This window comes from Phalangium opilio, unplaced genomic scaffold (assembly GCF_054372755.1).
Source record: "Phalangium opilio isolate 3A_F unplaced genomic scaffold, DU_Popi_V2 ptg000003l_1, whole genome shotgun sequence".
Taxonomy (NCBI): Eukaryota; Metazoa; Arthropoda; class Arachnida; order Opiliones; family Phalangiidae; genus Phalangium; species Phalangium opilio.
In genome coordinates, this window is record NW_028324145.1 from 3,408,027 (window position 1) to 3,423,766 (window position 15,740).

The window sequence follows — 15,740 nt, forward strand, 5'->3', positions numbered from 1 at the left end:
CAAGGAGGCCAGGCTTCAGGTATTACACAAGGAGGTGAAGTCAAAAGCCAGGCTTCCTTGTGTAAATGGTATAAATCCTATTAGTCTGAAACCATGTATGTCATAAGTTCATAAGATATGTTCCATAAGTTTGCCACTGGTTAATGAGAGCTTGTCATGAAGTGAAGTAGGTGAAACGTCATAGATTCTCGTAAAGCCACGCCTGGTGAGGCGCTTTCAAAGGCTTAGTACAGACTAAATAGGAATATAGACTGCAAAATCGAGTATCGTCAATTCTCGCGTCGTTGTCGAACTAGCTCTCAGTAAGTCTCTAGCATTACGAAGTATAGGTAGTGTCATACTTATGGAAAATATCTTATAAACTTATGATACTGTATATAATTCGGTGCAAAACATTTCGCTAATTAATTATGTAAAACGTTGGTCTATTGATGCATTAAAGTTAGAGAGATACTGCCAATAAACTTCAGGGGTGCAATATTTTAATATTTAAAAGGAGTGCAAACTAGAAGTGGACAGACAACCTAGGATACTCTACTCTTTTCTGCTACCATATTTTACATGTCAGTATGCTTAAGGTGTATTTAATTTTAAAATTAAATATCTATTACCATTTGATACAATAATTTAACGTCTGGTTAGAAACAACGGTTGTCTTGACAATTGGGAAACTTAAAAATGTTAAAATTGAACGCACGGCGTGCTAAACATGACAGGTAGAATTAACTTTTCAAAATCTTATCAAAGGCCAAATAATGATTTAGACGTTAAACAAATACAATTCTTATCTAATAAAATATCTTGTAGGAAAGTGAAAAACGGCGGGAAAACAAGCCACGATTCGGCCGCCAATTAAGCACGTGGCTTTTCCCTCTTCATCAATCTATTGGCAGCTGAACGTTTGGCAGAACGCGCAAAAATTGTCTACCCAAAAACCAGCCAAATATTAATTCATAAACAAGTGAGCGGTCCTCCAGAAAGATTATTATCGAATATGGGGTAAAATCAATTATATTCGGGTCCTTTGGTATTAAATAAAACTAGTTACGTTTTATTTAATACAAAATATCTCACGTTTATGGTCAGATTACAAAATATTTTTTCCACCATTTATATTTTCAGTTGTGAAAATTCTGATTTTAGTTCCATTTTCCTAATCATTGCTTCATTGATTCTGACTTATCTAAGCTGACTTTATCCAAACCTTAATATGCCTACTTTAGTTTTACAATAGAATTATCAATTTAAAAGTCCCTAAAATCGAATCGTGTATTCCTGTTTCTAATTTCCCATTGTCATTTAGCATGGAGTAGTTTTATGGTAGTGAGAATAAACGTTTCCCTAAAAAAGTATTACATTACAGATAGGTCTTTTCGTATACTACTCCATGGTGGCAAATTGCTAGCGGCCAATGGAAAACCACAAAAGAATAAAAAAATCAGTCACGGACTAGAGTCCGTGGCGCTACCTAACGGTAAAACTACAAACTTCGGAGAAAAAATGGTGGTTGGCGGGAAAAATATTTAGGCAAATTGGAAATAATTATGATAAATGGAGCTAATTCAGCGAAAACTAATAGCGCATTTAGAGGAAACAGATTTACAGAGATGAACTGTTGCCAATGAAAATAGTTATTACGAACCTTTTCATTGTCACCGTCATCGTGCAGATGCGTTGCTAAGCCTAAATTCAGAATCCACCTGTTGACCCGCGCCGATGTGTCCAAAGTTTATATCTTTGTAATCAATAAATTTGGTAATATTGGACCAGTTTGTCCAATTTTAAGTTGGGCGGCATATTTAATTACGGAAAATTACATTTATTTACCACATTTGACGCGAATAATTAAACAAAACTTGTTAAAATGTTTGAGCGGGATCTTACCATCTTTGAAAAATTCAACTCCCGCTCTTTTTGGAGACCCATTCCTCTGATTGGCTCTCGCATGTCACGTGACTTCTTTTGGCCAATGAGAAGTTTCCTTCTCAAATTATGAAGGACTAAGGCTTAATAAAATTTCAAAATTGTAGAAAAAAATACAAATTCTGTAACATGGAACTTTTAATATACCTAATAACAAATTAGTTTTTTCAAATTTTACATTTTCAACACCCCACTATTGTTTGTCTTTAATTTCTCAACTGTTTTACATTACAAATTAATTTAAATATTAATCATTAATAAAGCCTACTTTTGAAGAGGGCACAAATATATTACATCATAAAATACATTTTCAGGCCTATATATTTTTAGCTCAAACTCTAAAGAGCCTTTAATTTAATTACTTCACTTAAATATATCAACAACACCTCTGACTGATTATTTAGATTTAGGGGGTCAATATTTTTGAACCGGTTGGGTTGATTTTCACCGGAATTTTGTTATGATAAATATAAAAAAAAACCACCTTTTTGGAACGTCTATTAACGATAATATATTATTTATTCTCCCAATAGAGATTGACCACCCATTTCTGCAGGCTTATCTAAGCCCATTAAATCTAAAATTGTAACAGCTACATCACAAAGTGCAGCGTTGTGAGTTATTTGTTTAAATTTACGGAAACCAGTCATAGAAAATGGGACTCGGTTTGTAGTATGTGCAGTATGAGGGTTTCCTAAGTAAAAGAAATAAAAATAATTCATGATTATTATAATACACTGTTGAATTAATTAGGCTTAGCAGTCAGGGGACTTGAATCATAGGCTTACCTTTAGGATCCTTCATTTTCTCAGCATTTCCATGATCAGAGGTGACTAACATAGTGTAACCGTGTTTTTCGCAAGCTTGTAGAATCTTTCCAATAGCCGTGTCAGTTGCTTCGCAAGCAATGACTGCAGGTTCGTATTTTCCAGTATGACCAACCATGTCTGGAGGGGCAAAGTTGCACATAATGAAGGGATATTTGCCAGTTTCGATAGCCTTAACCATTTCATCAGCGACACCCATGGCACTCATTTCAGGTTGAAGGTCATAAGTGGCCACTTTGGGGGATGATACCATGCACCTTTAAAAAAGTAATCTCATGGATTATTTTCCCTGATAATTCTTCATGGTATTTTAAACTGTTTTCCCTAATTTCTCAGATTATTTTGTTTTTCCTCCTTCCTGAAAAGAAAGACAACAAACCTTTCTTCGAGCTCAAATGCTTTCTCTTGACCTCCGTTAAAGAAGAAGGTAACATGGGCGTATTTCTCAGTTTCAGCGCAATGGAACTGGGGCAATCCTTTGGTAGATATCCATTCAGAAAGAACATTCTTTGGAACAGAAGCGGGGTATAAAGCTTGGAAAGGAAATTCTTTCTTATATTCAGTCATGGTGTAGATCTTGTTTCCCTTCACTTCTTTCGCTGTCTCGAAATTTCTCTTCAAACCAAATGTCTCCACAATTTGTCTCATTCTATCAGCTCGAAAGTTGATAAAAAGCTGTAAAAATAAAAACATTTTCCTGTAAAGTTCGGTGACTTTCACTGACCAAAATAACGTGGACTTAGGAAAACCCGTTTACCATAGTGTCATTATCTTGAATGAGTCCAGTTTCATCAACAATAATGGGCTTCAAAAACTCATCGGCTTGTCTTTCGTCACCAGGTAGGTTGTATCTCTGTTGGATCAGGTCAACAACTTTGTCAGGAGTTGTTTTTTCACCAATTCCTTGGACCATGCCATCATAAGCCAACTGAATTCTTTCCCAACGCCTATCTCGGTCCATAGCATAGTAGCGACCAGTGATAGTAGCCAAAGAACCGTAACTAAGTTCTTTTAGTTTGTCCAGAACCTGCTGGACGTAAAGTACTCCACTGGTTGGACTAGTGTCTCGACCATCACCAAAGAACTGAATGTAAGTGTTGGGTACTCCATTTGCTTTGGCACCTGTGGTTTAAAATAATACAATCTTAAAGGGGCTCACCGGCGCTGTTGGGGGAGACCGCCCTTAGTTCAGGGGGGGGGGAAACACCCAGCTCTTTGGCCATAAGGAATGGCGCCACCGTCGCGGTGGGCGGGTAAGCAATATGCTAACCAACAGTTTGACCCCCCCCCCCTCACCCCAACATCTCGGCCAGCCCCTTTAATGTTTCCTTGTAAGAACAAAACGGCGCTGTTCTCTGTTAAAGGGGCTGTCCAGACCACAGGACAAACGACGATCTTCCTCATAGAGCATAGCATAGCAGGTGCGTAAAAATGGAGAGGGGAAGGGGCGGGTCGAACAGCCCTTTTAATTAATTTCAGACTAGGACGACTGATACAATTTATACCAGATAGCCAGGGTACTTGGCGGACAAAGTACAGTAGCAAGTAGCGTGGCCTCTTGGTGTAAATTGTATTAATCATCCTAGCGTGGATAAAGGATGCGAGTAACGAAATTTGTTTTCGCGTTATAGGATAGGCAACTCTCTATTTCCGCCGGTAGCTTATAGGGAGCTAACAGTTCTGACCCTGAAACGTCACACCCTTCTATCTCTTACTGGAGTTTCATCCCCCCTAACGGTTGGAAACAGTATTCTACGCGCAAAAATGCCAACCAGAGAGGGGCTGAGTGACGTCAGACTATCTCCTCCCCCTAGCCAGTTGTTAACTCCCTATTCGATATATACTGTTCCAGCTTCGGTTGTCAGCATGCGCAAAGCTAGGTCTCTATGTAACGTTCCTTTGCGCGTGCTGACAAGAGACGAAGGGATCGAGATTTTAGATCCTGAAAAATCAGTATTCTTTCGTCTCTTGTCATCACGCACAAAGTTACATAACATAGAGACCTAGCTTCGCGCGTGCTGACAACCTAAGCTGAAACAGGAATTTTAAATGTTCATTTTCCCGCCCTTGATTTTTGAAATATAATTTAGGTCCAGCTCGCAGTAAAATAGGGAGCTAACAGTTCTGACCCTGAAACGTCACACCCTTCTATCTCTTACTGGAGTTTCATCCCCCCCCAACGGTTGGAAACAGTATTCTACGCGCAAAAATGCCAACCAGAGAGGGGCTGCGTGACGTCAGACTATCTCTTCCCCCTAGCCAGTTGTTAGCTTCCTATAGAGAGAAAATAAGAAGTCGCGTTTCTTAAAAGCCGCCCCCTTTGAAAGTGCCGCGCACAGGCCTTGATTAACGTAGGCAGCGTAATAAGCCCGTGGGAGAATGAGAGTTGCCTATCCTATAGCGTGAAAACGTATCCCTGACGTTGGGGGCAATTTTGAAAGAGAGAATATTATTTGCCCCCGGAAGGGGGGATATCACTAAGGAAAGAGATAGAGGGTTATGACCTTGCCATGTATGTAAAGAAATTATACGCAAAATTTCTCACAATCCTCTGTAACATGAAAAAACATGGACCTTACCTTCCAGAAGGCAGAAGAGATGATTAATATGAGCGTGAACCCCTCCGTCACTAATCAGACCCAACAAATGAAGCCTTCCGGTTCCCTTTTTGGCCGTTTCACAGGCTTCAACAAAATTGGGGTTTTTGTGGATGTCTTTACTCTCAACGTCCAAGTTGATCCTGACAATATCTTGATAAATAACTCTTCCGGCACCGATATTCATGTGTCCCACTTCGCTGTTGCCCATCAACCCAGCGGGTAGGCCAACGGACAATCCAGAGGCATCCAAGGTTGTGTACTGTCCAGGGCGTTGAGCCAAGGCATCCATAACCGGCGTTTTAGCATGATGGATAGCGTTACCATCAGTTTCTTCCGAAATTCCCCAACCATCGATGACGATTAAACAAACGCTCATCTTGCTATTCGACTAATTCGAAAGGAAAATACTTTAAAGTATGTAAATTTTTAACCTAAAAAGCAGAAATGCTCCGCACTTTCGCTTTCGTAACTATGTGGGACAATCCGCAACGACCTTCGATGTACCGTGGTTGACCTTTAAATAAATTTTTTGTTGATAATGGTAAAAAACAAGAAGGCCACTTTCGCCAAATACGTAACGATAATGAAACTGCCGCCATCTATATTTGAGTATTAATGAACGTAAGTTTAATGAGGGAAAAAATCAATGGTTTTGTAAATTTGTTATCTGCAAAAAGAACAGCAATATTTGTCTTTTAATTCATGAGTGTTTGCTTTTCTTTCATTCATTTCTATTTTTAGAAAATCAGCCCGAGTCAGAATGACTGTCAGTCTCATATGCAAAACAAAATTAATATAGACCAAGTCAAGAAGTAGTTCCCTTTAGGCTTTTACCATGGATAAAGAATGCGCGTGAGGAAATTTGTTTTCACGCTATAGGATAGGCAACTCCCTTTCTCGAACGACAGCTTATTCTGTATATACTCTGTTACAATATCGGTTGTCAGCACGCGCAAAGCTGTTTCTCTATGTAACGTAGCTTTGTACGTGCTGTCAAGAGACAAAAAACTTCAGGATCTTCAGGATTTAAAATATCCGCGAGTTTTTTAGCTCGAGTGCACGGACCTCTAGGCCTTAGTTTCAAATACGTGTAGTAGGCTGTAGGCAATTTCACACGTATTTGAAACTAAGGCCTAGAGGTCCGTGCACTCGAGCTAAAAAACTCGCGGATATTTTAAATCCTGAAGATCCTGAAGTTTTTAGTCTCTTGACAGCACGTACAAACCTACGTTCCATAGAGAAATATATTTATGCGTGCTGACAACCGATGTTGTAATAGAGTATATACAGAATAAGCTGTCGCTCGAGATAGGGAGTTGCCGAGCCTGTAGAGTGAAAACAAATTTCCTCACGCGCATTCTTCATCCATGGTAGCAGGGCCGGAAATAAGCACAGGACACTGGACATTGTCCAATAAAATTTTAAAATGTCCCATAACTTTTTAAAAAACTAAGGGGGTCACTGGACATTTTGACCAATAAATTTTCCGAAGTTTTGATAGCTTGACTATGAAGATGCGACACTATTTTAGCACACTCCAGTGGGCAATGTCCAATAAATTTTCCAGTAAAATGGGGGGTCACTGGACACATGTCCTATAAGATTTTTTTCTTATTTCCGGCCCTGCATGGTAGTTCCCTTTACCATACCCAGTAACCCCAGGGATGTTTGATATATCGACACTCTATAGGGATCGGCCTCTTCCTATACCCGTAATGTTAAAAAAGGGGCAAGTTTTTGAGGCCGACGACAGCGTCATCTGGATTGCGGGAGCATCGTAACTATGTGATGATTCGTCTGCTAGTAGTACTGCCCCTCTGCGAGGCCTATAAAAATTGAAAACAACGATGAAGAGAGCTATGTTCGTAATTAAAACATGAACGAAAACAACGAGAAGCTTATTTATTTGTATGAAATTTCAAGTTATTTCAGTGAGTAGTAGTTAATTATAATTAGTATAAATAGGTGAATGTTTTCTTTTTAGTGTTGAATTTTCTGTTTAGGAAACTTAAAAAGGGATAATCTTGGATATTTTACTTTGCTCCACAGTTAGGAACGGAACAAAAAGTTCCAGGCATTTTAAAAAAAAAATATTTTAATTTACAAATAGTTTTCAGTTTAAAAGAGTGAAAAGGTATGGAAAAGGCAATTTTGAGATAACTCGTTGAAATTGCGCGGCCAATCTTTCGTAATTTGCGCCTTTTTTATTTCAACCAATCAGTAAATCATTTTCTTCCCACCTTTGAATTTCTCGTGACTTGACGTCATGAATATAGTTACGCTGCTCCCTGACACCAGGCGTCCGATTTTTGAGACGGCTCGCTTTTTTACCCCACCTTTTGTCAAGAGAGGCCGATCCCTATAGAGTGTCGATATATCAAATATCCCTGGTAACCCACATAGAGATACATAGAGTCACTGTTGAATTCCCGCCGATTGTTGCTGACGTCACAGCATTTATGTATTTTACGTCATATGGGGAAAAAAAGGCCATGCGACACTCTGCGGCGGCGGCGGTAACTAAAATATATTTTTTTAATTTAATGCTGGAATATGATTGGTTAACTTATTTAAGTCATGCGCACCAGCGTCACGAACGAAAAATGCCGAGAGTGTAAAAAAAAATACAGTTTAATTATACGGTAGGGCATTATTATTTACTTTTTCAAGTAAATTAAATTATTAATGTTCGAGATAAAAGAAAATAAATGGTAAGCAACTTTAATATATTTTCTCCTTAAAGAGAGAGAGAGAGAAATATATAATTTATTATAAAGCAAAATCAACTCTTTTCAAGTTAGGGCTACTGCCCTTGTCAAAGGCTTAACTACTTAGTAAATTGGTAAGTTAGGTTTTTCCTTAGAGTTTCTCTATTAATTTCGTTGTAAATGTTTTTAGTGGTTTTTGTGTTGACGAAAAGTAAAATAAATCGTATCAATTCGTTTTATGAAAGCGTTGAGATGATACTATCAACATGCTGGGAGCCTAGTTACATCATCAACCGATAACAACATCGATAAATCAGTATCAATGAGCTACTCCAATACACCGATACCCTCAGAATTCCCATTTCAAATAGTATTAACAAAGCTGGTCTTTTTAAATATTCTTAAAGGTATTTACTTCTTGGCAACAACAATTTCGTGGTTAAAGAAAGACAATAATCTGGGATTTATAAGGCGTTATTGGGTCGTGATTGCGATGTAATGTGTCTTTGTGTTAAATTTTTAAACTCTTTATTCAATCGTTATGTACACTTTTCAACTGGATTCATTAAATCTTTTAATAAAAAAAAACGAAGTAATTGTGTCATCATTAACTAATTGTCCTCTAGCGTGAATCTCACTATCGTTAGGCTTGATAAACTGGTCTTAATTTTCCAGATTGTGACATTCTTCAAAGTTTGTTCTTTTTACTAGTAGTGTTGTGTTTTCTTATTGATTTATTTACCGAAATTCTACATTTTAATAAACCTATTATAGGAATGAGTTAAGAGTATTTAGGCCTACCAAAGTTGTTTTAAGAGTATTAGTTGATTATTCTCGATGAGCACTACTCTATCAGCATATTCTTTGTGATTAAATGACTGAGTCCAAAGATTCTTGTCCGAAGAAGCATGACAGCTAGTCATTTAACATATATTATCAGAGTATTTTTATCAAAATAAGTGTTTTAATCTAGTGTTTATACAACTACTTGGTAATTGTCTGGATTGGTAAAAATTGTTAGAGTATACTAGTATAGATGATAAAGGTACTCAATATTAGTTTCTATCTAAACATTTGTGTCAAGTTTTATATTGTTCCTTTAACATTTGGCCAAAGAAAATTCATCATTCAATTTATTTTATCATACTAATTTTACATATGTATATAAGCTTTTGTGTGTGTCTGTTTTATTGCAAGACGTTAAATTAACTCTCGTATTATTCACTTTTACTATTCGGTCTAAACAAGTCTCAAGTAGACTTTCTTCTGTGCCAATGCAAAACAAGTAAATAACCACAAACAGGCTTGCCTCTGTGGTTTATGGTAGGCCTCACATAGTTATTGTTCCTAGTAAAAATTACACAAATCCAATATGAATACCACTTACTAGGTACTAAGTTCACCGCTTATATGGTAGCGAGTCATTTACAGTATAGTCCTTTCTATAAAAGTAGTAATAAGAGTAAAATATCGATACCTGTGTGACATGAAATTAGCCCTCAGACTTGTAAGTAAGAGTCGAAATAAAAAAAATTATATAATTATTTTATGTATATTATGTATATCACCATACATTAAGAAACCTCATGCTCGCAAAGTGTAATTATTTATGATTCTACTTCACCTGTCTGTATATGTGCCAAATTCCGGCTTTTATTTAATTGAAATTTACATAAATAAATAGAAAACGCTTTTACATCTTAGTAAAACCTAACTTTCTTAACATAATTTGTCTTTTTTTATGCCTTCTCTTTTAAAAATACAGAAAATGCAACATAAATAAATAGCAAATGCTTTTATATCTTAATAAAACCTAACTTCCTTAACATAATTTGTCTATTTTTATGCCTTCTCTTTTAAAAATACAGAAAATGTAACATAAATTTACCGCCTTTTTGGAATTATTTTGATTTTTAGTTTCTCCGTCCGCCGCTAGGTGGCCAACGTCTTGTTTTTCCCCATAGCATATAAAATGGGTAAATTGCGTAAAATCGGCATCCAAAAAGCGCGTGTTTCTCTTCCGATAAGTGTGTCTAGGTTATTAATAGTATTCTAATGTCTATGGTAACCCACGATAGCAGACGACAGTAGTGCAGTGAATAACGGGGCTGGTGTGAATCTGTGCCGGTTTTAGTTTCTTTGCATTGTTTGCCTCAAAATGGGCAACGCGAAAAAACAAGAAAAATGGACTACCCATTTATCCTTTACTTGTCTGACATTCGCCAGTTTCTACGTCATAGCCATTCTCTTTGGAGCGCCTGTTTTAAGCGGTGTTCTAGCAACAACATTCTTTAGTTTATGGATGACTACGTTAATCTCTGGATCCTTAGCTTACGTCGGATGCAACAATCTAACAGCTATAGTCAATCTCTATCTACTTCAAAGACCGAACAATTTAGCCCAATCTCGAGTCACTGGTTTTACCGTTGGCTGCGTTATCGGAGCTTGGCTGGGGGTTTTTGTCATTCCTCTTGATTGGGATCGTTGGTGGCAAGAATTTCCAATTCCCTGTTGTTTCGGTTCAACCATCCTAGGACTTGTTGGCTTTTTCGGACATTCCTTTTTGTCATTAACTCAGAGACGAGATAAAATAATATAATTAAAAGTTTTGTTGTAAAGATAATAAAATTATCAACGATATTGCAACAACGCTAGTACTATTGCCAATATCACACGTGACAATATTAAACTTACTGTAGAGTTGTTGATGTTGTAATATTAAATTTAAGTAAACAGTCGAGTCATAATCATAAGTGCTATGGATTTTATTTTCTAAAGCATTCAAATCAATTTTCAAAAAAATAATTTTAAATAAACATGTGTAACATTTCTCCGTAAATTTTTTCCGAGTGCTCAAAAATCAAATCACATTTGTGCTTAGAAAATAAAGAGGTTTCATTTAAATAATTAATTAACAAGCCTAAAAGTAAAAACTTTTTTATAAGTTATCACAGACTGTCTAAAACAGATTTGCGTAAAATTGTAGATAGATATCTATTATCTAATGTAAAAAAATTGTGACAACCGCTAAAAATAGCGGTGGGTGTAACCATGATAATTTGTCTCCACTACATCTAGGGTAAAAATAAAAACATATGAAAGAAAGAAAGAACAAGAAGATAAATAATTAACAATCTTAAAGTTTTTTTGATTTCCTAACTCGCAGAAAAATAATCTCTCTCGTTTGAAATTAGAATAGATCTTTGGTACAGATTGCGTGAGTTGTGACATGAGATTTAAAATCCTATTCTAAAGTTCTAATTTTTTGATTATGTTATGTTATGTTATGTTACAAGCCAATTTACAATGCGGTGGTGCATACTTCCAATGGCTTAAAAGGCTACGCTGTATCAAGAAGCGATATCTAGTTTACTAGGGAGAAGGTATAAATTCTCCCACATTTCTAGCTTTATCTCCAGTCCAAACGTATAGTAGGTCCGGAGTTAATCCCCGCCGCCTCTAAATTACAACCAGCAGCATCTCATTGGTTCTTGAAAACTCATCACGTCAGCGCGACGCGAATGACGAAAATTACGTATTTTTCCGACTGAGGAGAGGCTGCGAAATAGCCCGGCCTCCTTTTACGTCCCCCCTTGTATTTTGAAAGGGGGACTGGGATTATGGAATACGCGAATACTTAGGCATCTTATACTTTCTCCCTAGTGAACTAGATATCACTTCTTGGCTGTATATTAAGTAGAAGACTAGATTATATATAGGTTGTTCTTTTAAAAAGAACTCTATACTAATTTACGCGCGCGCTTTAAAAAATTAAATATTTGTCTGGCATAATCGTAAAAAGGCACACTCCATTCCATTCATTTTTAAGGGTTAATAATAAATAATCCTAATGTGAAGTAGATTAATTAAGGTTATAGACGTCAAAGATATTCTTTATCATTCGTTATTTGTACTTTTTTTGGTTCTATTCAGTTTAAACGAAATGTTGCCACCAGTGGCGCCCCTGAGATGCTGGTTAATCTTCTACTCACCAATTTTACTTTGCCAAAGGCAGGAACCAATCAATTCGTTCAAGAAGGCGTATTTAAAACTAGCCTTAGCTAAGCTTAGCGGACCCTCTACCCCTCGATTATGGGAGCATCTAGTGGCATTTGTGTAAACTAAACAGCTGAGACTGGCTTTAAAGCAACTGTCGCCACCGGTGGCGCCCCTAACATATTGGCTAACCTTCTACTGACTAATTTTACCTTGCCAAAGGCAGGAACCAGTCACAATTCGTTCAAGAGGGCGGAATTAAAACTAGGCTTAGCAATCTACCCCTTGATTATGGGAGCATCTAGTGGTATTTATTTAAACTAAAAAGAAGCTGAGACTCGGTGACGCCCCTAACATGTTGGCTAATCCTTCTCCTCACCAATTTTACCTTGTCAAAGGCAAGCACCAATCTCAATTCGTTCAGGAGGGCGGGGCTAAAACTAGCCTTTGCTAAACGTACTTGGCTGGACAGTTAACTCCACCCCTCGATTATGGGAGCATCTAGTGGCATTTGTTTAAACTAAACCACAGCCGAGACTCGCTTTAAACAGTACGTAAATAATAATTGCAGATATTTTTAGAGAAGTTTATAAATAATAGAATCCTAAATAATTTACTTCACATTGGGTTGTATTTTTTCCCCTTTCACAGTCTCCGTTTCGCTTACTTGAAGCTACTTAAAATAATATTAGCGACTTAGCGTGGTGTATTGTGGGGTTTACGTATTCTTTTAAGTAGTTCTTATCGGAAGGAACACTAAACTATATCTATAACTGTTATATCCTTCACATTCTGGCAGGATAAAGTTGCCGTTTTTAAAACTAAATGATTCTAAACTGTGGCAAAGAAGTCTTTGGCTTAATTAATTCGAACAAACAACGTTGTCTTATCAAACCTAAAATCAAAACTCGGGTATCTGGGCTGTATGTTCCAGGTTAACTATACTTAATACTCGAACGATAGGTCACTTAACGTTGCATTTCGCGCTGCATTTGGGCTTTTCAAATTCGAATATATTTTTATCCTTGTGCAATTCTGAAATAATGTAAATACGAAAAAATAGTTAAGTTACTTAATTAATTTAGTTAGTTAAACTGAGGTTAACTATACTCACTAACAAAATCCTTCGCTGGCATCGCTACTTTCCCATTTTCAACCTCAATCTCTTCCAATTCAGCTAGGACGCAATTATTAAAAGCTAACGCGGCTATCCTTAAAAATAGATCTTGTACGTTTTCCCCGTTTTTGGAAGAAACTGACCAATACTCTGCTTTTAACGTTTTAGCTAATTTAATGGCTTGAGTTTCTACCGCTGCATACGCTGCATCCGACTGAAATAGAAGTTAATTATTATATTAATCATAGTTATTAATTATAAGGGCAACAAACTTACAATCAAATCTTTCTTTGAACCAACTAGAAACACTAAAGGGGTTCTCGTATTGTTTTTCAGCGTTTCTTCCAACCATTTTGGGGTATTTTGTAGAGTATGGATATTTGACATATCAAATACAACTGTTGAATAATAATTGGTAATTAACAAGATTGTCCTTTTTAAACTTTATCTTAAGAGTTGGACTTGCATATGCTTTGGGGGAAAATAATATAAACCTTCCCTTACCTATCACAACGTGTGCTCCCCTGTAATACGAGGCTGCTATACACTGAAAACGTTCCTGACCAGCTGTGTCCCATCTGTTTCAAACGCAGCCATTTAAAAATAACATAAACAAACCATAACAGGGTTCATACAACTTTTGGAAAACAAATTTCCCTGAGATTTCCAGGTTTTCCCCCATATACTTCCCTGAATTTTCCAGGTTTTTTCCCCTATATGGTCGAGTATCCTATGGAGCAAATGTTAACCAAGAAGGGGGGGGGCAAATATGACTATTACATAATCAAAGGAAATCCCTGTATCTCTAATATAACCAGAGTTATGAGCCTCCAAAGTTGGGTGTAATGTTAATCCTATGGAGGAGGTGTGTTTATGAACATTTTGCTTAATTACTCGGCCCCTGTTTGACGTAGCCCTATGTTTTTAGTATGGTTGGATGGGGGACAAATTGGACTATAACATACTCAAAGGACACCCCTATATCTCTAACATAACCAGAGTTATGAGCCTCCAAAATATGGTGTAATGTTAATCCTATGGAGGGAATATTCACGAACATTTTGCTTAATTACTCGACCCTAGGCTGTTTGACGCAAATTTCCCTGATTTCCCTGAGATTTTTGTCAACTATTTTTTTCCCTAATTTTTCCAGGTTTTCTCGGTTTTCCAGGTTTGTATGAACCCTGCATAAAGCATTTCAAATGACATCAAGCGAAGCAATTAACATTAAATCACTCTCACATCTGTAAATTAAACGGTGTCTGTAATATATCGAATCTTTCCACTTCAAAATCAACACCAATTGTAGCTTTGTAATTTGAATCAAACACCTCATGGCAAAATCTATTAACGAGGCATGTTTTCCCCACAGCGATATCACCCACTATAACGGCTTTGGCAACCTTGATACTATCATATTTAAAATTAATTACCTAACAATTAAACAAAACAACATTTAAATAATGCCTACTTGATTCTAATTGATAAATCAGATCGACAGGCTTCAATAACTTTCTCATCATAGTCGATATTAGGATGAGGTGTTACGTCTGGAAAAAAGGCCTACAAAAAAAAGGACAAAATCTGTCAAATTGTCTATTTTTTGACCTATTTCCGAGTTCCGACTAAGAGAGGTTAAACTTACCCTTGGAAAGAAAATAACGGTTCTATCTTCAGCGGCTTTATCTCTGAGCATTCTTTAGAGTTTATGCTACATAAATTATAGGAATTTTTTTTTAATTTAAAATTAAAGGAACTTTTATTAAATTGAAATTAATTTAAAAGAAGCCGCGACAAAAAACGCGACCCGCTTTAGACAAAGACATCTTCTACCTGTCTATCCAATCATGGTGCGATATGGAAACTAGGATGAATTTCCATATTACGTTATGGGAGAAGCAAATGAAAAGCAGTACAGAAAAATTATATATTATCCTAAAAGTTAAGTTCCTACGGTAAATTCAAGATCAAATGACTTATTTCTAATATAATTCCCAATAATAAGTTATAAAAACCCATTTTTACTAACTCGAACGCTTAAAACTCAACTTTACCCGTATTTCTACTCCAGGTTACACGCTATTTAAAGGTAAAATAATAGGAAAACCCCCTGTATAGTCCACACCCTGTCATTTATACCATAACGCACGGGGAAAGTATTTATGGTTTAATTCCTATTATTAAGTTACTTTGACGCGCTGATTCAACGGAATAAAGACTTAAAAGCCGGAAGCAATAGACCGCGACAGATGAAAAACCAATAGAGCGAACTTCCAATAAAAGTTAGGTGTTGAAATAATGGTCTTTTTTTCCTGGAAATATTATAAAAACCAGACTGAACAATAAAAAATTCATAGAAATTGAAACTCACGCTAAGTCAGCACGAAATGATGACTTTTTTTGCAAAAAATAATTTTTTTGAAGCGAAATTATTCATAGAATCATGGTAGAATGCATAAAGCACGACTGAATGGAGTTTGGAGAGTGGAAACTTCAAACTAGAGAACTGAGTTTGGTTGCATTATATTTCCGCGTTAATTTTTAAGTTGTTCCTGGAAGGATTTAATGA

At 36.6% G+C, this 15,740-nt stretch overlaps 3 protein-coding genes and 2 long non-coding RNA genes across 6 annotated transcripts; 3 read left to right on the top strand and 2 right to left on the bottom strand.

Annotated features, from left to right (window-relative positions):
* Nucleotides 1-426: 426 nt before the first annotated feature.
* LOC149717135 (uncharacterized) lies at nt 427-1,832 on the top strand. Its single transcript, XR_016365584.1, has 3 exons — nt 427-563; nt 643-716; nt 808-1,832. It is a non-coding gene; the product is annotated as an uncharacterized LOC149717135 (long non-coding RNA).
* A 211-nt stretch (nt 1,833-2,043) lies between these two features.
* On the bottom strand, nt 2,044-6,115 carry LOC149717136 (2,3-bisphosphoglycerate-independent phosphoglycerate mutase-like). The gene is made up of 6 exons (XM_089835692.1): nt 5,806-6,115; nt 5,330-5,738; nt 3,508-3,872; nt 3,130-3,425; nt 2,712-3,007; nt 2,044-2,617 (listed from the first exon to the last, which is right to left on the bottom strand). Exons 1-6 carry the CDS (start codon nt 5,947-5,949, stop codon nt 2,442-2,444), a joined length of 1,686 nt encoding a protein of 561 aa, XP_089691818.1. The 5' UTR covers nt 5,950-6,115; the 3' UTR covers nt 2,044-2,441.
* Nucleotides 6,116-7,030: 915 nt separating this feature from the next.
* LOC149717137 (uncharacterized) lies at nt 7,031-8,650 on the top strand. The gene is made up of 2 exons (XR_016365929.1): nt 7,031-7,281; nt 7,335-8,650. It is a non-coding gene; the product is annotated as an uncharacterized LOC149717137 (long non-coding RNA).
* A 1,462-nt stretch (nt 8,651-10,112) lies between these two features.
* Nucleotides 10,113-10,710, top strand: PIG-F (phosphatidylinositol glycan anchor biosynthesis class F). Its single transcript, XM_089835721.1, has one exon. The coding sequence runs from the start codon at nt 10,217-10,219 to the stop codon at nt 10,655-10,657; it is 441 nt and encodes a 146-aa protein (XP_089691847.1). The 5' UTR covers nt 10,113-10,216; the 3' UTR covers nt 10,658-10,710.
* A 95-nt stretch (nt 10,711-10,805) lies between these two features.
* On the bottom strand, nt 10,806-15,652 carry RabX5 (RAS oncogene family member RabX5). 2 transcript variants are annotated; one of them, XM_089835714.1, is made up of 8 exons: nt 15,543-15,652; nt 14,817-14,882; nt 14,643-14,734; nt 14,414-14,581; nt 13,676-13,749; nt 13,448-13,569; nt 13,169-13,385; nt 10,806-13,089 (listed from the first exon to the last, which is right to left on the bottom strand). In XM_089835714.1, exons 2-8 carry the CDS (start codon nt 14,865-14,867, stop codon nt 13,019-13,021), a joined length of 795 nt encoding a protein of 264 aa, XP_089691840.1. In that variant the 5' UTR covers nt 14,868-14,882; nt 15,543-15,652; the 3' UTR covers nt 10,806-13,018. The 2 variants fall into 2 exon arrangements, with proteins under 2 accessions (XP_089691840.1, XP_089691834.1); XM_089835708.1 differs by lacking the exon at nt 15,543-15,652 and adding an exon at nt 15,005-15,103.
* Between the last annotated feature and the right edge of the window lie 88 nt (nt 15,653-15,740).

What these genes read in the sequence shown, in the direction of transcription:
- LOC149717136 (XM_089835692.1), bottom strand. Translation starts at nt 5,949, where the DNA reads ATGGCGGCAGTTTCATTATCGTTACGTATTTGGCGAAAGTGGCCTTCT. An exon ending in ACATAGTTACGAAAGCGAAA is followed by an intron (nt 5,739 to 5,805) that starts GTGCGGAGCATT and finishes CTTTCGAATTAG; the next exon opens with TCGAATAGCAAGATGAGCGT. An exon ending in TCTCTTCTGCCTTCTGGAAG is followed by an intron (nt 3,873 to 5,329) that starts GTAAGGTCCATG and finishes TTTAAACCACAG; the next exon opens with GTGCCAAAGCAAATGGAGTA.
- PIG-F (XM_089835721.1), top strand. Translation starts at nt 10,217, where the DNA reads ATGGGCAACGCGAAAAAACAAGAAAAATGGACTACCCATTTATCCTTT.
- RabX5 (XM_089835714.1), bottom strand. Translation starts at nt 14,867, where the DNA reads ATGCTCAGAGATAAAGCCGCTGAAGATAGAACCGTTATTTTCTTTCCA. An exon ending in CCGTTATTTTCTTTCCAAGG is followed by an intron (nt 14,735 to 14,816) that starts GTAAGTTTAACC and finishes TTTTTTTTGTAG; the next exon opens with GCCTTTTTTCCAGACGTAAC. An exon ending in ACACCGTTTAATTTACAGAT is followed by an intron (nt 13,750 to 14,413) that starts GTGAGAGTGATT and finishes CGTTTGAAACAG; the next exon opens with ATGGGACACAGCTGGTCAGG.